Below are 26923 nucleotides of genomic sequence, written 5' to 3' on the forward strand. Positions count from 1 at the left end.
GCCGAGCATCTACTCGAATGCCTGTCGGATTTCGTGGAAAGACTTCTAGCTTGTCGTCGCAGTCATTCCTCCAGAAATCTTCATCCACTAACAGGCATTCAGCACTTGGGCTTCTTTCCTTGCCTTCGGGACAGTGATGTCATAAACGGATTAGCGAGCAAAAATAAAAAAAAGGAACCCAAAGAGACGAAGCTCTCTTTGTGGTGTTAAACTGCGAACGTACCGCGGGCGGCCGTAGAGTCTTTCAGCCAACGTGTACGATAAGCTTCCGCTTTCATAATCTTTATCCAATACTCATTAAATGGCATTAGAGAAAAGAAAAAAACAGCCCTTAAGGTGAACAGCTATCTTTCTTCAATATTAGAGTGTGTTTTCTACAGAGGATTTCCATGCAAGACTGATTAGGGGAACCACAATTAATTAAATGTCACTGGTAATTCAAATGGGACCAGGAGGTTTGAGCAAACATGATACGTTTTAATTTTTAGCCAAACGACGCGGTGAATTTTTAAACTTTTGTGGAAGCTACAGGCAAAAAGAAAATGCCAGCTTATGCCCTGTACTACTTTATATTACCTACAGGAACTACTGCACAGCCAATCACCTAGAGCTGACGTTCAGGATAGGAAAACATGTGACAAAAAGCATTTTTATGCAGGAAAAAAAACACTGCAGAACTCATGTCATGTTAAAATAAGCCGCCATGTCCTACAGATAGCAGAGCTGGTACACAACACTGTGCATAAAAAGGAGAAGACGCACACATGTCCATGGAGTCCAGCTTTAAATTAACACGTTGCAGACAGCTGGGGGAAAACCTAACTGCACTGCTCTTGCGACGGCTCGTTTTAATATTGAATTATATGGACTTGTATCAAGACACTTATCAAGCTTTAAGTGATCTTATTAGCAGTGATGGCTTCATAATCAATAAAGTGGAACCTAGGAAGAATGACACCTCCAATATTTAACCTTTATGATTCACTACTCATTCTAATCCCAGACCATACATGTCCATTCGTGAAGTGTTATTTGTCCACTATCACTATGGAAACCTGAATTAGGAAATTCAAAATCATTTCAGAATAATGAAGACTACCTGGTTTATCTCTTCTCCAAATCAACCAAACATTTCAAGATGACCAATCTGCAGTGTGAAATAGTACAAATAGTATACTATAAGATTTAGTCCCTGCTGCAGTGTTGCTGTACAGTATCTCAATTGTCCCAGCACACAGAGTTGCAGACCAACAGTGCTAGTGGGAGGCCCTGCAACAGATTAGCACCACATCCAAGCCGGGCTGTTGTAATCTCAGTCTTCTTAACTCTCCGTAAACTGGGAAATGTTCCAACCTCTAGAATAGAGAATGGACTTTATTTGCTATGGATTTAAATTAATTTGACTGACGAGTACATTGTCTTCCCATCTGCCAGGGACGTGCGGTCTCAAATGCAATTCGTCTCGTCAGTCGCAATGTAATCTTATTAGCACATATAGAAGACGAGCCTTCTGAGACTTGTGTTTAATTACAAGAGTACTGCGTGATGACCTGCTTGTTTTACAGTGTTATCACCTGGGCTGCCCTCTGATGGAAGTGTCATGCAGATTTGATCTTTTACCTTTAAACCACCGAAATCAGACATGCTCTCCGACAAACTTAAAAATGTGCCACAGGTCTTTACCACTTATCGCTCAGACTCCTGGGATACTATGCGTTTCCCCAAACATAGCAGAATGGTGCAGGTGTGTGTTCCCTGAGACTTCAAGGAAGCAGCAGTATAGAGGGAGCTGTGTAAGGCCTGGGACAGCGAATGGAAATTTGCTGTGTATTATTGAAATGTATTTCAGATGAAAAGATAAATATGAGGCAAAAGTACAGAAGGTTTTATTCCTGGAGATTTTTCTGCATACAGTAGATGTTAGAAACCATGATTGAATTAAATTATTTGTGTTCAATTCCCCCCAATGTCTGGTCAGCATAAATACTGGAGCTAAATTAAATTTATCTAGCAGAATTTTAGTATTTGATTACATTCCTTTATGTGCAATAACTGCTTCAAATCTGCGACCCATCGACATCACCAGACTCTTAATATGTTCATTTGAGATGCATTACCAAGCCTTAAGCGTAGTAGCTTTCAGTTGTTGCTTGTTTGTGGGGTTTTCAGACTTTAGTTTCCTCTTCAATAGGTAAAATGCAACTCAGTAGGATTCAAATCAGGAGATTGATCGGCTGGTTCAAAAGTGTCCACTTCATCACCTTGATGAACACCCGAGTAAAGTATGCAATATGTTTGGGATCATTGTCTTGCTGCAGTGTGAAGTACCAAAAGGCATTATCTTGGACATTGGGTGTGATTCTGTACACTGCAGGAGCCAGTTCCAGAGGTGACCATGCCTGCCCAAGACAGATGAGCTGGCATGCTTAGGATTAGGGGTGGTTCCTCTTTCTGTTACTTTGGTAAAAGGTTTATCTTTGTTGTCTGAACTGTTGTGGCTCATCTTTGTACTACTGTGGAAATTCTCACCTGGCCTGTCATTGGTGCTAATGAGAGGTTTTCTTGCAGTGAAGCCTTCATAATTCTCCTACGTCTTCTGTGCACAGTGAATTGAGATACAGTACGTTCACCCCCTGAACTCTGGAGAGTGTCTGCAATCTCTGTCAGTTATTTAAGCTCAAGCGATTTGTCTTTCAACTGCTGTCGTCTTCCTTGGATGACCTCGTCTTCACCGATTGCTTGCTCCTTAGTAGTTCCTTTTTCAAGACATTCCACAGAGTTGATTTTGTGATACTCAATGTCTCTGCTAGGGTTCCAAATGGATTTTTTTTGCCCTCATCTTTACAATTGCTTGCTTTTTGGTCATCGACAACTCTAATTTTAGTTTATGCCTTCTAACTCAAGAGGCAGATCCAAAACATCTAGTTCAAACACTGGAACCAAGACTATACATTGTTTCAGTTTTTTAGTTTTCACAACATTGAAGCCAAGTAAATAAACACCCATCCGCCATTTTCCCCCAATATTTATGCTCACTTGAAATTGGGAGATTGAACAGAACTAATGACATTGTTCTAACATGGCTAAAGACGGAAACAAAATGGTACCCAGAACCAAAAACTGAAATTGCATCCTTTTGCCTCATATTTCAGATCAGGTCTTTAGATCTGAAATACAAATGTCACTTCATTGTCCCAAAACGAACGCTTTTCACCACACGTCAGGCCATGCCTGCTGTACTTAACAGTTCACACACTGTTTTTGTATCTATTCAATTTTAGAAAATTAGATTATTTCCGTGTTAAGGCTGTTCATTTTGGTGTGATATCACACTGGGTCTTCCAAATTTAGAAACCAGAGGTGTGATTGCGTGACAGGCAATTTTTTCCCCACACTCCGCAAGTGCACAGCAGGCCTGGAGACGACCAGGGAGGGCAGTGCTGACCAGACATCAGGCTCCTGCCTCAGATGAGACTGCTGCTGTGAGGATACTGGCCCTTGCCCTGCCGAAGCCTCTGGCCACAGAGGGGAAATGGATACAGAACAGAGATTTAATAGAATTACAGACAACAGGAGACGGCAGCTCAGAAGCGAGATAGAGAAATTCTCTGGGGAAGTCTGTCGTACCTAACAAAGGTCCTGTTACTTTCACAGCAACACCTGCTGCAATTCCACTGCACTTATAGTAGACAACTTTTTTTTACACACAATTATCAGCACACAGAAGAGCAGTTGTTGTGGAGACGACGGTATCTTTTAAAAATTGAGCTTGATACCTTAGCTAATAAAGTAATGTAATGTAGTTGCTTGGATTAAATGCTGAATGGCCTTTTGTCACCATTAAGTACATATTCTTATTCAGCCCAAGTATCATCAAACTGAAAGCTACTACAAAGCATGGAGGAGCTGGAGGCCTGGTCCAGTATGAACCATTTTAAATTTGTTATATTTTTAAATCCTGTCTACAGCGCTTCAGGTCCATAAATACCGCTGCCAGGGTCTGACTGTCGAACACTCACTGCACTGTATCACCCATTACTGCATCATCAGATGTCCTGCAATGGAATGTCGCTTTGCATCAAAGAATCTGTGCAAGACCAGGCTTTGAAACCAAAGAAACCAGGTTGCAGCTGCAAGAGGTGTTGCTGGACCAAAGGGTCATGAAGATCCCCCACAGTAATGTTTTTGAAAAGAAAGAGTAGGAGAGTGTAACCCTGGTGTGCTGGCTAAATTAAGCACGCTGGGCTTGAATAATCCGGACTCAAAGTTTCTCTTTAATTCATTTTGTTGTTGTAATGTCTCACTCAGTCACCCAATTAGTCTGCAATTCTGTGGTAGGTTCAGTGGAGTATTAGGTGGGTCCCATTCTATTTACTACATACTCCCTAACCCATATACAAGTAACTACTGTGAGAACTCCATTTTAATACCAGTTAGGAAATGGATATTGTAAAACTGTACGATATTGTAAAACCGATATCAGATGCAGAATATCAATTTTACAATATTGTAATCAAGTGCATTTCTGGGTTGGAACCAAAAGTTTGATCTGGATGTTTTGTGCTCACGATTTATTAAAGCTCTTCAATCATATCCCCCCCTCGAAGGAACAAAGGAGAAAACAAAACCAATAACACTTCCACCTCTTCCTAAATTGACAGGTCTGTTGCTGTAGCCCTAGGCACAATATGAATTGCTTTTGCAACCTAAACAGGTTTGTGGGGGTTTAACAGTATAATCTGGAAACTGCAACCGCAGTGTGCTGACAGGCCTTGCTGATACAATATCATTTTTTTCTGTCATTTTAGATTTCCGATACATCTTAATCCTTGCACTCAGGGTATTATCAAAATTGATAGTGTGGATGCCTGCCAAAACATGAGTATCACAAAGTAACAGGTCCTGCTGTGTCAACAAATCAATTTCAGCTGTCTGATTTAGCTTTCCTCAAGGCCTTTGCTCTGTAATTGTGTTTATTGTGGCCCTAGGTCTAGTTTTTCATAGACAGTATATACACCCAACATTTATGCATTTGCTGATAAAAAAATTACGGTTTTCTTAAGACCAGCAGTAACACCAATTTCTTCCAATCCCCTGCTAGAAAAATATCTACAGTATGATTAATTTATTAAGATGCATAATTTAATAAATATATAATGAATATACTATCTATAATTAATAATGATCAATACCACACTGTTTCTGGCAACATGCTCTGCACCATTACAGCCCACTTCTACAGATCAAGAGGCTTCACTTCCCATGGGAAACAGCTGAAATTCCAAATGTTAAGATCCTTCTAACCTTTTTTTAAATAAAAAAAAATCGGCCGTCGATTTGATGCTGGTCTGGGTACAGGCTTCAAATTTCACCCCTTCGTATTTGTACCGAGTGCTACACAGCTTCAGCTATCAATGACGTTCTCCTGTGGTCAGCTGCAGCCCAAAGTTAACAACACATTAACACACAGGAAGCATTTAACTACTGTAACAAAATGCCACTTCTAGATGTGCTAACTTTCCATACTATTTCACAACTGCCTGCTGAAGTACTGCGAGCCCCTTTGATAAATGGGAGACCAAGTACTTCCGAAAACAGGTTCCAGTTACTGCAAAAAAAAAGCTACAAAGCAGCACTCAGAAGTTGGAAGAGCCAAGCACAGCGCTGCCAAGGTCTTTCTGTACAGCTGCTACTGCAAACAATTCAAGTCACAGATAATATCTTGGCTGTCAAACTATTTCCGCTGACAGCCTCTTAAGGCAAGAAATGGCTCGAGTGGCCAAGTAAAAGCTCTTCAAACTTGGGAAGTGCCCCGACGTTTTAAGATCGGATTCAGCACGGATCATCCAGGGATCTCCAGATCGCTAAGCAGAGACACACACCAAAGCAACCTGTGACACTCAGCTACACCAGCCATCAGGTCCAGAAGCACAGATATTTTCGAAATTGTGTTCAAGCCCACCCACCCTGTGGCAGGCACACAGAGGTTCGGGATTGCTGAATGACTGCCTTTAAACTCAAGAGACTTAAATGATACTCTACCAAACCGAGACCTCCAACCGCCTGTGTAGATGGTGGTAAATTATTAAACGTTAACTGCATTTCTTTCCATGAAGTGGGATTAGCTCCAACAGAGGAAGGAAAATGTTACGTCCATGGTGAAAAGCAAAAAGAAAAAAGGTTTCAGTTGTGAAGCCTTCTTCAGGAGCTGGACTATATTCATGGCATGACTACTTTTCACGACAGTTAAAAAAAAGTCGTAGATGAAAGTCTATGTGTGAAAAGGTTAAGGATTGACATAGGACATTCTCACGGAATTATACAGTAGCAGACAGGCATTTGCATGATGGATCTTAGCTTGCACTGTTCACTAGGATCCTTTACCACTTTAACTAGTGTTCAACAATATCAGCGGCAAATAAGTATACTTAATAAGCAATATTTACTACTGTAAATAAGTGAATTATCACATAAAAGGCCAACACTATCGTCAGTGCCAGCACTTATTCTGAGAAATGATTGTTTTTTTTAGCTTTCGAAAAACTAGTGAAATAAAGACCAACTGAATCACACCTGGCTTGGATTGGCTTTTATTTTTATTGACAGCAGAAAATGTCAAAGGAAGAACAAAGGAAACGAGGATCAACTGACAGAGTACGGTGAACTCGAGTTTAATCCTCCTCACTTCTCTATCTGGTCTGTAACAACCTGTGAAGAGCTATAGCCTTTGAAGTACCTGACGTTTAACAAAGGGCTTACTGGCACCTGTTTTTAAAAGCCTATTGTCTCTTGTTTTAATACCCCCCTTTCTAAAAATAAAACAGTCCTCAGCTTCGATTTAGAGTAAAAGAATTGTCTAGCAGAAGCGCGAGCTCCTGGGGGCTTGTGTTTTATGGTGCCATGTTTCGTCTTGCACCACATCACTTGTTTGCACGCAGCCTGGTTTAGAAAAGAGCATCACACTGTTGTAAAAGCAGGGCCTCTTGTGCTTCATTACGATTTGCAACCCACCGGATCGGATTCTGTTATCCGTCGTTTCCTTTCAAGGCCGTCTGGCGCACCAGCGAGAGAAACTCTCCGCAACGCGGCAAGAGTCTCATCCCGAGCTCCTTAACGCAGGCGTCTTTAGTTACCGTGTGGTCGGTGGACAACCACATGTTGGGTGTTTAGCTTTGCCAGAACACAGGGCATAATATAACAGCCGGGACCAAAAATTAATACGTCTAATCTTATTATTGTTGCCCAGTCTCTACCAGTTCTGATTTCGAATAACTTTGTACTTGCTATTTCAGTGCCCCTTTTCTTACCCTGCTACAAAGTATAATAGAAACTGACTAACATGTGAAGGATTCAATCAAACATAAATAAAACTGGCAAGGACCTGTTGGTTGCATTATAGGGTACTGCTAGACACCAAATAAGGGCAGCAGGGGGTTTGAAATTCAAATGCACCTTGCGTTGGATCACAGATGCGACGTACCATGTTTTCAGTGGATTAACTGTAATTTGGTTTGATTTAAGGGACAGGGAAGAAAAAAAGAAAAATCGATGTATATTATATATTCTCCTCGCCAGTTGGAAGTTCTCCTTGAAGCGTATTTTCCGGTACTTATAGCTTTTAAATGGCAAATACGTACAGTGCGGTCTCACAAAAAATGACATGGAGAGCAGTTGATAGAGATGAACAAAGATTGACAGAGGGAACAAAGGTTGCAGTTGAGCCCCTTTGGCAGTTAGTAGCTAACTGACCCAAGGATCTCATCCAGTTGTGTCTTGAAAGAAGCCAGGGTTTGAATTTCCATAGCATGGCTAGATAGTTTGTTTTAGACTCCCACTACCTTCTGTCTAAATAAGGGCCTTCTGTTCCCAAGTTTAAATGCACTTCCACATACCTGTATTCACCACTACCTGGCTCATAAGTTCAAGATGATTCTGAAAAGGTCCAATGAGTTGGCTATCGGGGCCTTTGAGGATTGTGAATACTCATATGAGGTCCCCTAGTAATCTCCCCTGTTCAAGACTTAAGACATCCAGTTCCTTCAGCTTGTCAGCATAGAACTTTTTCTTCAGCCCCAGAATGTATCTGGTTGCTCCTCTCTGGACAGATTCCAGAGCAGGGATATAATTTACAGTATACACTGTATTAAATGAGATCCAGCTAGTGCAATGTACAATCTTAACATCCCTTGATTTCACATCTACCCATAACAGATATTCTAACATTCCTTTGGCCTCTTTAATGGCTTCCTTTAAAGGCTTCTCCAGGTCACCAATGCCGGATCCAACCGCTAGAAGTATCAACTCCCACTTTATAGGGGTCTCAGAATGGCTGTGCCAGTCCAACAGAGGAAGTAAAGTACTAATGTACATCTCGGGCATTTGTAAACAAGCCACCGTGATATGGAGAGTGTTTAACAGCAGCACACAAAAAGCAAAGCAGTGTGTGGGTGCTCGGCCTTGTACAGCAAGGGTCTGAAGCTCAATATTTAGAGAACAGCCCTGGGCGAACCACTCAATTTTTGCTGTGCCTGCTGGACACTAATATGGAAGGACCCATACACAGAGGCACACACTTGCTGAAACAGTGTTATAAAAGAAAGTCGCTCCTTTTACAGAGATAATGCTTCCCTTCCCGATAGATTAGCCTTTTTATTAACCTTTTCTCCTTTATCTTACACTGGAGATGCTCATTTCCTGTCTGTACAGTGCAAATGGAGGTCAAATTTTCAACCGAGAGTACCGTACCTCCACAATGTTAACACTGCATAAATTCTTTGCACATCCACTTTAGCAGTGACGATGCATCAATAAACCGGCTCGGTGCTAATGCATCTAAAAATCAGAAAGTGATGACACTAAAAAATTCACACAATTACTAATGTTAAAATCAATTAAAAAATGAACTCATGCTTTCTTAAAGAGACAGATGAGCAAATCACACAGAATGAAATCCCAGAATGAAAACCTGGGTGTTAATATTTAGTGTGGAGAAATGAAGTTGACCACTCTATAAAATTGAATGTTTGGTCTTATTTATACTCAAATGTTATGACTTTACATTAAAAATCTTTGTAAAACTATAAAGAGAATCACCTTCTGTAACTGTTTTCACACATGGATCACTCACTTATTCACTGAGGGAGGGTCAAACTATTTATCTCAAGCAGGAGAACGACTGAAGGTTCTGGCTTCAATTAAAATAGATACTGACTCCTGCAACACGGGCTGCAGACTGAGGAAAGCCATCTCCCAACCTTATTGCCTCTAAACAGCAATATCACCTTGCAACGCACATCTGGCAGCCCACTGAAGGTCAGCAGGAGTTAGCCTGGTCAGTACCTGGATGGGAGACCTCCTGGGAAAAACTAAGGTTGCTGCTGTTCTCTGTACTCTGTTCTCTTCCCCACTGATAGCTGATGTGTGGTGAGCGTTCTGGCGCACTATGGCTGCCGTCACATCATCAAGGTGGGGCTGCACATTGGTGGTGGTGGAGGGGAGTCCCCATTACCTGTAAAGCACTTTAAAGTGGAGTGTCCAGAAAAGGGCTATATACAGTAAGTGTAAGCAATTATTATTAATTATCCATCGTCCACTGTACCACTTTAGTCTCTGGAGAGCAACAGGGAGCCAGAGCCTCCCCAGCAGACACAGGGCCATAGGCGTGACACTAGTCCACTGCCAAGAACACAAAGAGCAGTGTTTCTTAACCTGGGGTGCACTCACAAAACAAATTAAGCACAGGGATGAAGGTGCAATTACTGTTTCAACAACAGACAATCAAACAACCAAGTCAGATGGTATTTGGAAGGTGGAAAGAGAAAAAAACTTACACAAATGAAGAGAAGACACAAAGGCACCACAGCCTGTAATCAAACCCAGGTCCCATGGATATGCTAACTGAAACTGTACCATGCAGCGCTAAATTACCACTTTGCTGGGCCTTGCCAACTACATGCTTCCAACTGAGCAGCTGGAAAAGGACGTTATTCTGCTGCTCCAAGTATGGAGCCACACTGTAGAACTCAACTGCACCAGGAAACAAATCATCATACGCATAATGGCATTTCCCTCCCAATAGCCATGTGAAATACCAGGGAAGAGCTGATCTATGATATTAGGAACACTACAGCTAGGATCTGCAGAACATTATTCACCAAACGCAGTAGCACTACGGGCAAAAATCACTACAAAAACTACACCTTCTTGACAGGTATGACTTACGTTTGTCACAGATCACACAATTAAATTGCTTGATGATTAACACCCTTTATTTTTTAAAAGTATTCTCTGCAGATTATAGCATTGCACACTCATGTTTTTTTAATTAGCCAGCCAATTGCGACTTCTTCATAAAAGGAACATAAAGAGATGACTGTTCTTCAGCACACAGCAGGAAAAAGAGACCTGCAAATAACACTGATGAGATTTCATTTTCTAACCACTTCATCAAGCTCAGGGTCGTGTCCAAGCAACCAAGCAGCGGGAGGCAGAACAGTCCCGGGACAGGACACTGGTCCACCGCAGGGCCGACGCACACAGACAGGCACACTCACATGAGGGCCAATTTTCCCAGAAGCCCATTAATTGACCAGCATGCCTTTGGACTGCAACAGGAAACTGGAGCATCCAGAGGAAAGGGGAAGAACATACAAACTCCACACATACAGCATCCCAAATCTGGAATTGAACGCAGAGCCCCAACACTCCACAGCAGCACTGCTAACAACTTTGGACTTTTTTCCCCATTCTGACAACAGTACTCAATTTGGATCCAGGTTTGCATTCTGCATGTGTGCAATATTCTTATTTTTTTTATTTTGTATGTTCTGTATACAATACTGTTTTTTATTGTACAGTTTATGTCAAGTGCCTTGAGAATGTTCTGGATTGAAAAGGTGCTACAAAAGAATACGATTAAATGAATAATCCAGCCTCACACACAATGAAGACTGGCATGTTGGGTGAGGCTTGGTTGAAGCGTATTTAAAACTGAGGACAGGACACACTACACTACCGAAAGAGTGGAGGGAGTATGGAACAATGTGTCCAGCTAATGTGGTTTCAAGCCGATACCCTGGCTTTTTACAGGAAACAGCTGGATGAGATCCTGGAATCAGGTAGCTGCTAATTACCACAGGATAAATGGGCCAAACAGCCTCCTCTTTGTTTGTAACTGCTCTTGTATTTTTAATTTAAATCGGCAAAGGGGAGTGACCGTCACACAAGAGCTTTAAATTTATCATCTCAATACAAAACACATATTTCTGTTTCTGGCATGAATGTTAATGCACCATAAAATGCCAGATTCTATTCAGTAATAACCTCCCACTTCCTGCATGGATTATTAATTCACAGAACGTGCCTATAGCACTTTGGAGGAGATGCAGGTGGCAGAAGGAAACAAAGTTACAGCTGCTTATCCACAGGATGATTCTGGTTCAGTAATCGGAGGAACAAACTTGAAATATAGAGGAGCAAGACTAGAGCTGACAGACGAGTTTGTGAAAGGTGAAAAGCTGCCCAAGCGCTTGTGCTCGGGTCTTTGAGTGACGTGTACAGGCTGTTAAAGCCATGTGCTTTTAGATCAAAGGCCTCATTGACTTCTTTGGGCACAGAAAAACATGAAAGGAAACAAAATGGTAGATGAACCAGAAGTGACAGACATTTAAGTGGGGCTGCAGTCTATAGACCAAATGCAAGCACTCACCATTTTCTCTCCTGGCTCGTGCAGACAGCAGTGCAAAACTAGGGACGGTTTTGCAATAAAATAAGAGACAACTCCTCTCTTCTGATACCATACAAGGTTAAGGAAATACCTCACAGTCAAAAAGCTCTCCAGGAGGATCTGAATCAGCAGATGCACTGTAATACTCGAGGCCTGTTTGTAAAATGTTGGCCAGTCTTGTTGAAGAGGCCCAACACGGGGGTGTACACCACAAGCCAATGGCGCTATTTAAAGAGCCGACGGTCTGCACCAGCTAAAGGAGGTGTACAGACTGTGTCATGTCACCGACACACGCATGGAGCAACACCTTCCCCAACAGCAGGACTAGTTCAAGATGAGCAGTGACCTCTGCGCCCAGGCCCCTTCTGCTGCACTGGAGGCTGTGATTAGGAAAGAGACACATGAATCCTAGTGATTGCTAAGGAGCCCAATACTTGCCTGGCTTCCACCTACGGTATCGCCTATAATCAGAGTACCGCACAAGCGTGCGTAACCCAGTTTCCTGAGTTAATTCTCAGAAGTTCCCCAATCTCATACCTGGGGCTCCGTAGTTGATATGTTACCATACTGCTGTGCAACACCAGCCCCCACACTGCCAGCCGCACCTGAGAGTATAGATGGGATTATCTAAACACCCTCAGAATAACACTTTTTGGGTTGTTCATGAATGGTGTTCTCCACAAAGCTCTTTCTTTGTTTTTATCAGGACAGAATACAACACAAAAACCTACATTACTCCACAAAGGATTGTTTTCTTTTCTGTAATTTAAATTATCTTTGCTAAATAGTTGTCTGCACTAGCTCTTCAGTAGCATTAAAGTTATTCTTATCTTGCTTCAAGCACATTTAGCACCTTCCAGCCAACAGTCATGAAATAAGTCTGTCTCGTGCCCCTGTATAAGTGAAAAATAATGTCTGTGGGCATCTAACAAAGGCCGTTGCTTGGCTGCTCATACAGCCAGTTTAAGTCTAATGTCACAATACCCATCTACAGTCCTCGTGTTTCAAAACCCCTGTTTCCAAGGCAACAATAATGAGGGGGAGAAACTAGAACATAAAACTGAAGTGATCCCCATTTGTTTCACTTTACGTTCATTATGCGAGGCCGCAGCATTGGTAATTACACGACAGTGCAGAAAACAGTAAATTGGCAATTGTGCCTTCACATCTTTAATTCATAATTCTGAGCCAAGAGCCAAGAAAATCACCATTTCAATAAAAAAAACTTCAAGCTATTACGGAAAAATAACCAAGAAAAAGAAAAACTCCTCTTACAAAGAGCTGCTTGTAGTGTACACTCAGCTGGCATTACACAGTAACATGCAAGTTAGTCTGCATTTATAGGAATGATCTCCGCCACAGGAACAACTGGATGACAAGAAGTTCACCCATAGTCTTTAACCCAAAAGCAGCAATAGCAAAAACACTTTCTTCTACGTTAAATAATTGAAAACATTTGCATATTTGCAGACATTTATAGTGCTGTAGTAAATAATATATTATCTAGTTGATGATTTTTAACCCTGAGCAACAGCAGGGCTTTTAACCGATGAGCTTCTAACCCTGCAGTCTTCAGTAAGAAGAGACTAATTTTATTATTAGTGGTTTTACTCCTACTTTGCAGAGTAATTACAGAGGTGGTGAACCTTAATTAAGACACACAGTAGATCTAAAAATGCTTGCAGACCCCAATGCATGAAGCTGTCTTGCGTAGTTGTTCAGACATGGCTAAGTTACTGCACAGAATAAAAATGGAGCTGATCCTCACTGAGCCAAAACTCAGCAAATCCTTGAGCTTGGGCCTTTCCCCATGCTGGTGCATGAACGAACAAAGAACAAAAGTCATGCCTTGCGAAAGGGCAGTCATATCCGCACAAAAGACGTAAAAAAATGTTATTTGCTCACTCGATTCAATGCAGCCCTGGGACGAGTAAGCACACTCTAAAAGTGCAGAGGCAATCCCCTGCTGAAAGACCCACCTTTTCAGCTTTAAAGTGCTGTACATGCTAAACACTGTTTGGAGGGACTGGTAGAAACTTTTTCAGCAGATGTCATGATTTGTAGCACACTGCTTTCTCGCACGCAAGTCTTAACAGACGGCACAGTGAGGCTGTGGTTAGCATTGCTGCCTCTTAGCGCTGAGGCCCCAATGTCAAAACCAGTCTTGGGGTTCTATGTGTGTGGAGTTTGTATGTTCTCCCTGTGTTCGTGTGGGTTTCCTCCAGGTGCTCCAATTTCCTCCCCCAATCCACAAGCATTAATTTATTAGGATTGACTTTCTCCAATATTAACAAATTTGCCAGGTTAACTGGCTTCTGTGAAAATCGGTCCTAAGTGGGAGTGTGTGTGTGTCCTGCGATGGACTGGCATCCCATCCAGGGTGTACCCTGCCTTGCATCTGTTGCTTGAAGGGATAGGCTCCGGCTCCCCTGCTACCCCAAATGAAGAAGAGGTTAGAAAATGGATGGATGGAATTTTAAAGAGAGCTTTTATTTGATAATGGTGGTGGTGTTAAACCGCCAGGACCCACAGCCAAGTAAAAAGCTTCCCTGAAGCAACACAGCATGCATTTGCTCTGCAATCATCACAGTGCCTGTTCCATCACCAGCTGCCCTCACACATTGAGAAAACCCCAGCAGTTCATGGCAGATCCACATCGTCATGGAGACGACATCCAGGAGGAGGGATACCACCTGTACACCAGCACAAAATCTGTCCAGCGTCATGCTACCCTCAGATATCACTTGAGGTACCTGTGGGTGGGCCAAATAAACCAGCAAACCCAACATGTCCCAAAAGATTATCTTTTGTTCATCATCTTCTCTCTATTCCAAACCTGTCCCTTACAGACATGGTCAAAACTGTTTTGCTGTTCCAAGTCAGGGCGCTACTTTCATACTTCGGAAAAATGGCATGTCGGCTACGGTGCATGTTGAGAAGTCTGAATCAGAAACATTTCTAACTAGAAAGTCATGACAGAACTCAAAATAAAATAGGTGGCTGATCACCCAACTTTATTTCCACAAGCGTTCAGATCCCAAAGATGTTCTTCACCAACAGATCGCTCTTAAAATGCAAACAACCTCATAAAAGCATGTTAATTTAATGTGCTAATTGCAAGATTAGATCTGTGTCGGGCATGACTTAATTCAGATTGTCACAAGACAGACTACTGTGGGCGATGGGTCTGGACTGCATACTGGGGGGGAAAAAGGGCATAATCTCATCTGGCAATTAACACACTCAGATAGGTCTGCATCCTTTTGAAGTGATATCTGTCTGCACTGCGCACTTTAGAGAGCTGAGAGCACTTCAGAACACCAAAAAAAGTAACAAAGAAACCAGAATGAACTGAGTCCTGTCAAAGCACGTAAATGTACTTTGACTTTATGCACAGTAGTAGTGCGACTGTATAAAGTGAAATTCCAATGATGTCGCAAGGAATGAAATTCCATCTTGTTTGCCTTTTCTGTACGGGTGCTGCCATCACGTCATTCTATCATTCAATTCTTCCACATTTTACATCAAACCTTGACAATCCGAAAAAGCAGTTTGACAAACTTTAGGCTGGCTTTTTGGCCACAATTGCAAATGTGCAAGGTCACCCTAAACCAAGAGAAAGGTCCAAATGAAGGGCAGGTGAACTAGCACGACAGGCTCGCTAAGCGTGACCTTGGGTTTTTAACTGGGCTCTTCCTGAGCTGGCTCACAGGGAGAGCAGGTCAACAGCTCCCAATCGTTCACTAGAGGTTCTCAATCACTATGCCCCCCCCCAGAGAGACAGGTGTGAAAGGATCCAAAAGAGGGCACGAGAGCTTCTTATGTACAGCTATGTGGAAAAATGTAAGGCAACATTTTGTACAGCAATTTAAGAAGCAGAGACGTAAGACTCGCCTTCTAATCAAACGATTAAATAAAAGGAAGTTCAAAAGTGAATTTGTAACATACTTCCTTCAATCCATTTCACCACTTTCAAAAGTAAAAAAATATATATTTGTCATTGATAAGATGAAGTGCACGTACTGCCACTGAAATGGTTTTAAATATTAGCCCATACCCCGAGGGTGGGCCTGTGGGTTTTTTTTTGACAGTATATGTGTTACAAAGGTTGAAAACCACTGCTGTACACCAGCCTGTAATTATGTTCAGATTAAAAAAAAATCTAGTGGACTGCCGTGCTCTCTTGACCGTCAAGCTACAAAAGCAACATTTATTTTAATCACCAACCCTTCGGTTTCTAATTTGTTTTCTGCTGCCTACCCTTGTTTTCCAGTCTGTTTTGCCGTCTGGATCGATTTTACCTTCTTTAACCATTTGTGAACTGAATTTTTTGTTTGTGTAAGTAGTGCTCCTATATTGCCAGATGCATTCCACATCATGCTCTGTTAGGGACCGACTCTGGCCTCGATTCTCACTGAAAATCTTCCCTTTCTCCTCTTTGAAGCCCAGCTTCAGAATCCACAGTCTTTTTGTACTGGCAGGACTTTCAAGCTGCACCAAATCAGAGTTAATCCTCAGTTTCTCCCTCTTCCTTCCAGACTTTTGCATTGCACTCCATTCGTTGCTCTGTGCCATCTATATCACTCATTCCCTGCCCCCCTCCCCCCACACCAGACTGATGCTTCTCCTCCTGTTATCCGTTTTTCACATTTTCTGCACAAGTGATTTACTTCCTGAAACATCAGCGCCTCACTCAGTCTCCTGGTGCCCAGTCCACACTCTCTAGAGGAAAAGAAATGGCCATCGCTTGATTCGTGGTAACAAAGGAAAGCTCAAGTTCATGCCACTTCGCTGTAGAAGAGACAGGAGACAAACAGCTGCTCAGCTAAAGCAGTGTCTTGGCTGTCCAGGAAGCAAGAAATAAAAGTAATGTTGGTTTCATAAATTTTTTACATGCTGCTGTTTCAAAAACAAATTTCCATCAGACTTCTAATGCTGAAAAAAAGTTATGCTACAACATTGGATATTAAGGTCAAAAACTGAAATATACCACTGGCATAAGTATCTGATCCCACATAAATATTTGATAGTCACCATTTGCTACAATAACATTAAACAAACTCAGAATGTGTCCACACACTATTGGCTGTTCTTTACTAGTTATTCCAATATCTTCAACACAGCCTGCACTCTAGACAGTTTTGAAATGCATTCATTTTATTTCATTTCTGTTGGACTTCTTAAGTCTGTCAAAAGCTGAACAGCGGTTGCAGACATGATAAATGCCAGCTACTGCAATTGCATTATACTGAAGGTGATCAGGACTGAAAACCCAGAGCGATCACAAAATACCAGCGCAAAAAGCAGTATGACAAAAGATTCACTCACAACTCATCTAGGTGATTTAATGTTTTCTAAAATAATGCAGGAGTGCCGGGGCCGTCTGTTCCACACAGGAGAGGGGTGGAGTGGAGGCTGACAAGTATATACAAGGGCTCCCTGTGCATTAATGCTCTGCTACAAATCACTCATCATTTCAGGCCACACAGCCTGCTGAGGAGAGCCCTGCGCCAGATCTGCTGCACCTGTAATAGGAAAATAAATCTCTCCCAGCACTATGGAGGCTCCTGCAGCAATGGGAAGCAGAGCTCATTACCCCTGCACCATACAAGCTCTCTGAGGCAGAAGGATCACAGGAGGACAGGCCCGAGCAGAAGCAGGCAGCAAACTGCAGCATGAACTTCTGGCACTTCATAGATTCAGAACGAGCAGCAAGAACAGCAGAATAACTTCAATACCAAAACTGCCAAGAAATGAAATGGAACAATTAAGAAAAAATGTTTCTGAACAACTTCCCAAGTTGAAAAACGACGACAAAACATTTTTCAGGGTTTTCTAAAACCAGAAGTCTGTTTTAGTATTGAAATGTAAAACACTTTCAAGTACATATTGCAGTAGTGCCCGAAAGGTGCTGCACAATTAAAAGGAATATTTGTCAAGCAGCGAAGCACAAGTTCAAAGTGGAGTTTCAGGCTGCTGTATTGAAGAGCCCATAGGGTTAGAAACAGTGGTGTCCCCAGTGAGCATCTTTGCTACAAAAAAAAAAACTATCTTAATTGCAATGTACCCCACTGCACTTCCTTCCATACAGCTGTGGTTTAATGAAACAGTTTTCAGTTAAAATTAGTTCAACTTTTTTCATCCCTCAGTTCATTAGTTCTTTCAATTGCAACGACAACCTGAAGACCCTTTTATACAGCAGGGGCATATATTGCAGCATTTTGGGTGATGTACCTTAGTCACAGGAGGATTTGAGCCTTTGACCGAGTTCAGAGCCCTAACCCCTGCTCCACAGTGCTGGAGCTTCTCTTTCTGAGCTTTAAGATCTTCTGAGAAGGAGATTTAGGAGCTATTTCAAGCTTAAGTGAGGGCAACTTCATTAACCTCTTCTATAAATAGTCCCGTGAGACTACTACTCCTAAAGAAAAGGTAATCTACTACCTTGTTTGGGTTAGTGATTGACAAACCAGGACACAATCACACAGATTTAACCTGATCAGTATATTCATGGTGAGGGATAAAAAAAAAGAATTCCTCCCTAAGGAAAACTCAGATTAATCATAGCCCAGCAGTGGAGCTCTTGGTTTAGTGAGGCAGTTGCTGTACTGTGTGTACCTACAGGACAAGTTCTATGCTGCTGTACTTCAAGTCAACCGAATCAGCCCTAATCACACTGTCACCGGGAGTCCCACTGAGAGGGAAGAGAAAGTCAAAAGACAAACAAATTGCACTTCAAATTCACTACACTTCCAGACCACAAAATAAGCTCCCGAATAAAGGCATCGACTAATCAGATAAGAAAAGTGTAATTTAGCTATGATAAATACAGTACTGAAGAAACATTAAAATAACAGAATCCGGATGTTGGTGAAAGAAGAGCTGTTTATTCGTGTGCACACGGGAGGGCAGCTTGCAAAAGCTAGTCTCTCCAAACGGTTATAAAGTACGTACCTACAAACAGTGTGCTCCACAACATCAAAAGCATGAAGGGAATATGAAGAGACAAAATATATAGACCAATCCTCTGCGCTACTAATAGAAAGCATAGGCAAGATTTCCGATAAAAAATGTTCTGTGAGGTCACAGTCAAGTCACCTTCCACTGGCTTGATGAGAACTCGAACTTGTAGTTGCTCCCTGTGGCCACATGATTGGGTAGACCTGCCTGGATAGCACCATGTCAGGTTTACTTCATGAACTGCAATTACAATGACTGACCACCAGGTGTCAACTGCGTACCCAGAACTCAACAGGATGAATTTGTTTTCTGGCCTTGCCACGAGCTGAGGCAGTGCTTCTCAACCGTTGAGCAATTCCACAGCACACTCACATAAATATGGATCATACCCCATCTGAGCACTTTATTATAAACCAAACCTATTGTACTGTTTGATCCAAGTCCACAGATGACTGGAATGGACAATGGAGAAACAGAGCTCTTGCTCAGCCACACTCATATTTTCGGCTGTTTTATCGTCTGTCCTTTGACCCTTTAGAAACTGAACTCGCAGCACCCATGATTCCTACATGAACAGTCTCAAAGCGCCACCCCCGTCTCGTTCATATACAAAAAAGTACATATGAATTTTTTTCTGATGCATGACTTTCCCAAAATTCCACGGTACCCCTGTTAACACCTGGAGGCTCTCACCAGTTGAGAAACACTGTACAGTACTACTATGGGACTTTATTTATAAAAAAAGGTTCTAACTTTTAAGAATATCAGATGGTTTCAGTAACCAAGGCAGACGAAGTTCTTACAAAGCCTCTGAAAACATACCAGCAAGATCTATTTTCTGGCTGGCGTGAGAATGAGATTCCGAAAAATACGTCAGAGGTAGACCTTTTTTCTTGCATGCGATCAATTGAAATCTTATCTGCCGTTTTTAATAGAGCCCAGCGTTATCCTTTTAAACTAACTCCAATTTAACATTAAGCACTGCCCTGAGGGAGAAAAATGAGTCGTTCCATTGTGATGCATGCTATGAAAGCCGAGGAGTTCAAACTAGCTGACTGCTGCTCACGAAATCAGACAATTGTACCAGAAAACCATCTATCTTATCCTGCAGGTTCCCCTGCTCCTGCCCGTTCTCTCCGAGCTTTATTAATCACATCAATCCTGACACCGACACCCGCTCCCACTCTGTCTGGGGCTCCCTGGGGAGAGCCAGCTGAGGTGTGGCACCGTGCGCGGCCGTTTTTATTACACGCTCTCATGTCAGCCGAGGGTACGCTTGAAATCCCTCACTGTTCTCTCACGACCTGAACTGGAGATGAACGCTGGGCCCCAGGCGTGACAGGTTTCAACAGTTAGTACATTTGTCTTCCTTTACGCCTGCTTCCCCCCCCCCCCCACAAAGAACAACAATATTGGACAGCGCTTGCAACTCCTACAACCTGCTCCAAGCTTCAGCTGTAGTGGCTCCAGCACCTCTGGAATACTGCTTAAGCATACATGTACAAACATACAAAACAAATACATGAAATTACATTATTGTGCATGTATACTGCACTGGTAGTGTGGCACTTTACTCAAAGGGTTGTGGGAGTCTGTAACAAGCTACCCACCCATACTCATTTCTTTCAAGAAAGGTCTGAAAGAGATCCTCAGGTCAGTTAACTACTAACTACCAAATGGGCTAGCCACTTATGCCCCTATGGGCAAATAGCCCCTTCTCATCTGTAATCTAACTTATTTTCTTCTGGAAGCTCTTACAGTGCTCATCATGCATTTCTGAGGCTCTTTTTCTCAGAAATATAGCGCTGTGACTCTGCATAAACATGTCAGCAACGGTGATTGTATCTACAGGCCCGCTGTGTTTTTAAAGCGGAAATAGAAAAACTAACATGTTTAGAATGGAGCAACCAGATGGGGGGCGATAAGAGACTGATAAAAGGCTACAAGGATGAGAGTTGCTTACCTTCTGTGCTGAGTCCAGGACTGGAAGTGAACTTGGCTACGTCCACTATTTTTACAGCAAACTGCTGCCCTGTCTCTCTGTTGATACATCGTCGCACCACGCTGAAAGGTCCCCTGAAAACAAATAAGCAGTCATGTTAGTTCTGGGTTCCATCACGGTCCTCAATTCTGGATGTACAAATTAGTGTAGAGCATGATAGATAGATAAGACTTTATTAATCCCTTAGGGAAATTGATGTGTTACAGCAGTCCAACACAAGACATCAAAAGCAAAAACAAACATCAGAATAGTCATAAAACAAAAGACAACAAAATAAATATAAAATAAATAAAAAATAAATACATAGGTGTGTGCAAAATGTGATGATCATAGTCACTGTAAAAACAATAAAATATGTGCAAAATGTGCATGAGGGTAGGAGTGTGGCACTGTGGTCAGGGATTTGGGACTTGTGACTAGAAAGTCGTGGATTTAAATCCCAGGTGAGACAGTGCTATTATACCCTTGAGCACTGTGCTTCATCTGAACTGTTCCAGCAGGACACCCAGCTGTGTGAATGAGAGCAAATGTAAGTTGCTTTGGATAAAAGCATTAGCAAAATAAATTAGTAAGCAACACACACTGCTTAGAAGACAAATCAGCAGAACTTGTAAGAATGCTCTCAAGCCAATGCTCTGTGCACCTAAATAATGGAACAGTTTCATCCTTGTTGTGGGAAAGTACAGAACTATTAACCCAGCTTCTGGTTGGTACTTTGCAATTCTGTGTTCTATATAACTCGGCCTTGTTGCTTTCATAATGCGCATGTTTCTCAAGTAACAATTATGTTGGGGATTTTGTTAGATTTGATAAACATTCTCATTACTTAGTGAAACAACCAGGTTTTGGAAGAATGCAAAACACCATAATGCAAAGCTCACAGCTTCCACAAAGCATTACCCAAGTTGTATTAAAATCACTATTATTAAAATTATGTTAAGGGCACTATCTTCTAAAACTCACTAGTAGATCTGCATCACACTCAAACTATTTTAACAAGTGCACCTAGAGGTGGCAATAAAACCACAGCACTCCTCTTCTGAATGAGAAAAATAGCGAAACCATGTCATAGCAGGGCACAAGGACAAACTCATCAGATGCCAGGCTGTGGATAAAGGTGCTTACATACTTCAATGCAGGGTCATTTTTTGTGACAGGTACAGGTATAAATCAGTCAAGAAAGATGAGTAACAGCTAAAATCTGTTATAGAAATAACCTGGGGCTCAATAACAGGCCCAAGTAAGACCTTGTTATGGGCCTGTTGTCCTTTTTTTTCAGGCAAGGGAGGAAACTGTGAGAGCAGAGAGCAGGATACTCATGTAATCTTGTGTAAACTGCTTCCACACTGAGAAACTACGACCAGATTTGAAGCGGTCTGTCTTGTGAGGCTATAAGTGCTGCTGTGCTCAACTATGGAATCGTCTGTATTCATTGCCTTGTTAACCTTAGCTAACGCGGGCTGGTCCAGCTGTTGAGAGTCTAATTCTGTGTTTCCGTCACACAGAGTACAGCCCTTTATACCAAGCAGAAGTCTGCTCATTTTTTATAGAACGTTTCAAAGCTGGTTGCAAACTATTGCATTATGCAGGCAACCACATGGCTGCACAGTTCTCTTAGTTCTGAAACCCTAGGAATCATTCTGACGTTTTTATTATACTCCAGTCTCTGGTCATTTGCTGTCAGGACGTTTTCATTTTTCATCAGGGATTCTGCAGGTTTGTCACAGCTAAACCACTACAGCACCATGGCTCTACTAAAAGTGCCTTTACTGCGTAACTGCATTGCTGTGATGTCTTTTACTTGCAGGCTTACAGAAATATTGTAATCCAACAATTCACATCTTGCTGTTGGCGCCTTGTGTCGAGAGCTACAATAATCTAGGAAAGAAGCACTCAAGGTTTAAGAAATGGTGTTGACCACACTTTTGTTGTTTAGTACTACAGGGAATAATTCACAAGTATCCAGGGAGACCAAGACATTCCATATGCACTTTCATTTCATGAAAGGCCAGGACTGTGCAGAGCTCATCCATAACTACAATGAGTGTTGAAACAAAACAGAATTGTTCCAATTCCCAACCACATATTGGTCCAATGTATGCTGTATAAATATCACATGCTGCATGATAAACACTGCACAAGGCAAATCACCCAACTCTACAGGCTCTTCTTGGTGCAGAGACCCAAGCATAGGCCTCTTATCAGCTCCCCTAAATGCTATTCTGTATACAGTATCTTGCACTGTAAGAGTACAGTAGGTCTCTGAAATTCTTTCCTAATGTCACAGGGTAGCAATTTCAAAAAACAATTCCACAGAAATAATTTGAAGGCAGAAAACCAAATGGCTTTGCTCACTCGGAATTCGTACAGTAGGTCACGCGGTCCTCGCTTTTTTGTAATTTTCGTAATTGAGAGAAGACGACAAAGCAGATTAAGAAGAAAGCTGTTTATCCAAAGCCACTTGGAAAGACTCAAGAGTGAAATGTGCCCCAGCCTCTACTGCTGCAGTCTAGCTTACAGCAGGACTTTAGATTAACAAGCTATTAAGAAAAATTCAAAAGAAGTTGAAGTACATTATTTAGTCAACTGGACCCCAACGAACAAGAGGCACTTTACCATCCGAAACACCACCATTCCCAGCCACAACTCCGTCTGGGTAAATACATGGATCAGGTCTCATTTTAGACTGCCCCCCCCAAGAAAAAAAAACATTTCTTTATTTCCCACTGTGCTTTTCAATCCAACGGTCACTACACCACAAGAGAACAACCTGCTCAGAACGTTCAAAAAGCTCCCTCCTGTGGTGAGGAAGAGGAGTGTAAGCAGCACACACACCATTTCCACATCTCTGCAACGACAACGGGCCTGTTTTCAAGCACAGCACCTAATTTGCGATCTTCTATATATCATGAACACAATAAACCTTGAACATCAAATCGTTTTCATGTTAAACTGTCTATCTTAGGCCTTTTCACAGAAATGTACTGATTATCAGATAGCTTAAGAAACAGAAAATAGACTTAACATTTTTTTTCCCCACACAAGCACCAAAGTGGAAATTTCTGGAAAAGATCTGTGAGAAACAGTTCAATACTGTATTTTTTCAATTTTCAAGAATCACAGCTTACTGTACATCAGTTTTAGTACGATCTCTTATTAACAAAACACTGTTAGCCATAACTACACTTTATATTTCATGAACTGCAGGCCAATGGTGGTAACATTAATCACTAAAATCGGAGGTTCTAACAGATTTGTCCCATTACAGAAGACTGAAGAAAGTTCCTGACATGGTTTTAGGGCAAAGTTAAAAGAAACTGCTACTACTACTGAGACACCCTTCCTGGAGACAATCTAATGGCAAAATCTATTGTAAATGGGTTACAGCTCGTGACCTTATCTTAAGAAACAGAACTAATTAGATTCAATTGGCAGTTCTTCTGCTGTATAGATTGACGTTGATAGCCACATTCACACAAACCTTACGGTGCCGTCTCTCACGCGCAAATCCAAACTATTCTCTCAGCTTCACATGGCAAGTGGGCACAAGCATTGCTCCCTTACCCAGTCTTCTTGCAGCTGGTAAAGTGGTATAAAGTGGGGTTTTGCCGTTGTTGATCCACAGACCCAATAAAACCCCACTAGAACAGATTTTATTCATGTAGCTGAAATTAGCAGTTGTCTTTGTTCCGTTATCGCACTTTATTAAAACATTCAAAAATTTCAAAACACATCTCAGATTTAAACTATAAAAGGTAGTGCCATTTATAAGACACTGCTTCTCTTGTAATATAGCTGTAGTAGCGATATAGCCAGCTGAGTTATATTACCTCTAAAAAGATTTTCAGCACCTTAAAAAGAACATTCAGTTTTTCAGAAGAAAGATGTAGCACGGGGAGTGCTTTCAGAAACATGCTAATTATCAATCTATCCCATTAATGCAGTTCAGAGAGCAGTCCTCTTTATCAAACACAACCTGCCTGTACAGATGGTCGCAGCCTAAAGCAGATTACCGCACGAGTGGCGAGGGGGTGCTGTACGCTGCCCAGTATGGCCATGGGACCTGCACTGTGTGCCAACTGACTTGCCCACTCACACTCTCCTGGGCTAGGATTCGTTTAGGGAGAAGCCCCAGACAAAGACCCCCCCCCCCCCCACAGTTACAAGAGGTTCAGCCACACTACCACAGGTGTCACAAACCACAATGGGAGGTGGACTTTTTGTCTGAAGGAGCTACCGTATTCAGAGGACAGGGTAGCCAAAACATAGTAGGAACACTATTTTAAAAGAAACTAACTTTGGCTTTCCTTTCTTCCTAGTAAACATGTGAAGTGAAATTTTTCTCTGGGCTTACCACAGGCTAATCACACTGAAAAAAGAAAAACAATCCTGAGGCCTGCTGGTACACACACAAAAAAGGGGGATCATGTAGACATGGGACTGCTAACTAAAGAGCTCTAGGAAGCAATTTCTTTAGTCTTCTTTCTTGAAAAACAAAACAGGTGTCTAGTGTCTTGTCTAGTACTTTAAGGTTCTTCTTCATTTGAAGAAACAAGGTACAAGAAGTGCTCTGTGTTCCGGTTTTAATTCTTTTAAACTCAGACATTTTGAAATCTGCATTAATATTAGTCTTAATATCAACTGTATTTGGTCACAATGTAATACTGTGCGATGCCGACGTTGATGAACAAACAGCAATAGTCAACCTACTAAGTTCGGTCAATCTTTATCCTTCTCATCTTTAATAATCTCATAAACCTTATTCTTCATTAAGCCATTGTCAATATTACAAGACTGTCTTTAGGACCAATTGTAACCAAGCATTAAACTGCTTAAACTTGAAGTGTCCCCTCTGGAGCCCCTTTTACAAAACTGACAATAGCCTGTGCTCCATGTGAACGGCTGCATTTTCAAAAGCTATAGAAAAAAGGGTGGCAATAATGCTGACTAAGGACTAATCAGTCCCACTTGCTTTTAATCTTTCAGAATCAGTAAATCCATTTCAATCAGACAGAGCTCGCTCGCTCTCACTGAAGCCCCAGTCTGTGCCTCACTGTTTGAGTCAGCAGTTAAACCCAATCACTTCCACTCTCCTGCAACGTCTTTGCCTTTTTCAGTACATAACAAAAGCCTCGCGAGCCCCTCGCTCGAGCTCCTCCAGCTCGAAAAGATTAACTGTCTACAGCGGCCATCAGCTTCAACATTCCTGCAACCTCACCAGTCCTGGAACACTTCATCACAGAGCCAGCACTGGGCAAAGAACCTCTAACAGCCACCTTACGCCACCGAGACAAAGAGGCATTTTTCAGGTGTCAGATCAACCATGTATAAAATAAAGATCTACGTCCGATGGCCAGGGGGGAGGCAGATAACAGCTGCAGAGTCACCCAGCGGGTAGGCAGCTTCCCTACTCAGGCCAGAACTGCTCAGTGGGCCAGTGCTTAAAGCGTTAAGTACACAGGGATCACACGACTCCCACATGGACGGGATGCCAGTCCATCGCCAGGATTACCCCCACCTCCCCCCACAGATGTGCTGCTCCCCGCTTATACAGCTGGGTGGACTGGCTCCTCACTCAAGGTCCACCAGCCTCTTGTCTGCAGTAGGGACTTGTACCTCCAACCCACCAGTTATGAGTGCAGAAAACTACCTACTGCCCCCAGGTCACCCAGTAACGCTTTGTAAAATAGCATAGCTCCATATGACCGGTCCGGGATACATACAGAAAGGAAAGGGATTACCGAATAAACACCACAATTCTGTTGCACTTGAGCCTGTGAGCATCCACAACCAAGTCAAAGCTCCCCCTCCCTGCTCAGGCTCAGACACTTCAGGCAAAAATGCGATGAGGTAACGTGGAAGAGTGGGAGCAGAATGAGTAAGAACCTGAGAAACTTCTTGAAGGGTCTGAATGATTTCTTGGTCCGTAGACTAGTGATCATTTCACAAGAAATCCTGCCTTTAAAGGTGGACAACAGATCACCTCTTTCTTCAGTTATGTTACAGTTTCAGCCACCAATATCAGTAAAAAGCTTTAAACCTAATTGTACTTCATAAATACACTGAGCTATGCTACACAATGTAGTTTAAAACTCATGGCAATTAATGTATTAGGTACTCGCAGAGTACTTAAACACTTATCTGATTATTGCTACAGACAACATTTAATGGCTGTATTATTATTAAAACAGACATTAAACTTGTCATCTCACAGCACTGTTGAACCTCCAGGTTTGTTG

At 42.1% G+C, this 26923-nt stretch overlaps 1 protein-coding gene across 18 annotated transcripts in view; it reads right to left on the reverse strand.

Moving 5' to 3' along the window:
* The window catches only part of caska (calcium/calmodulin dependent serine protein kinase a), a 263444-nt gene that overhangs the window by 155811 nt on the left and 80710 nt on the right, over positions 1–26923 (reverse strand). For all 18 annotated transcript variants that reach the window (XM_088915059.1, XM_088915068.1, XM_088915064.1 and 15 more), the window contains exon 2: positions 20646–20758. In XM_088915059.1, coding sequence (XP_088771185.1) covers positions 20646–20758 — 113 coding nt within the window. The remainder of the gene's footprint in view (positions 1–20645; positions 20759–26923) is intronic.

The sequence above is a fragment of the Atractosteus spatula genome, chromosome 4 (genome assembly GCF_055471065.1).
Source record: "Atractosteus spatula isolate fAtrSpa1 chromosome 4, fAtrSpa1.hap1, whole genome shotgun sequence".
NCBI classification, from domain to species: domain Eukaryota; kingdom Metazoa; phylum Chordata; class Actinopteri; order Semionotiformes; family Lepisosteidae; genus Atractosteus; species Atractosteus spatula.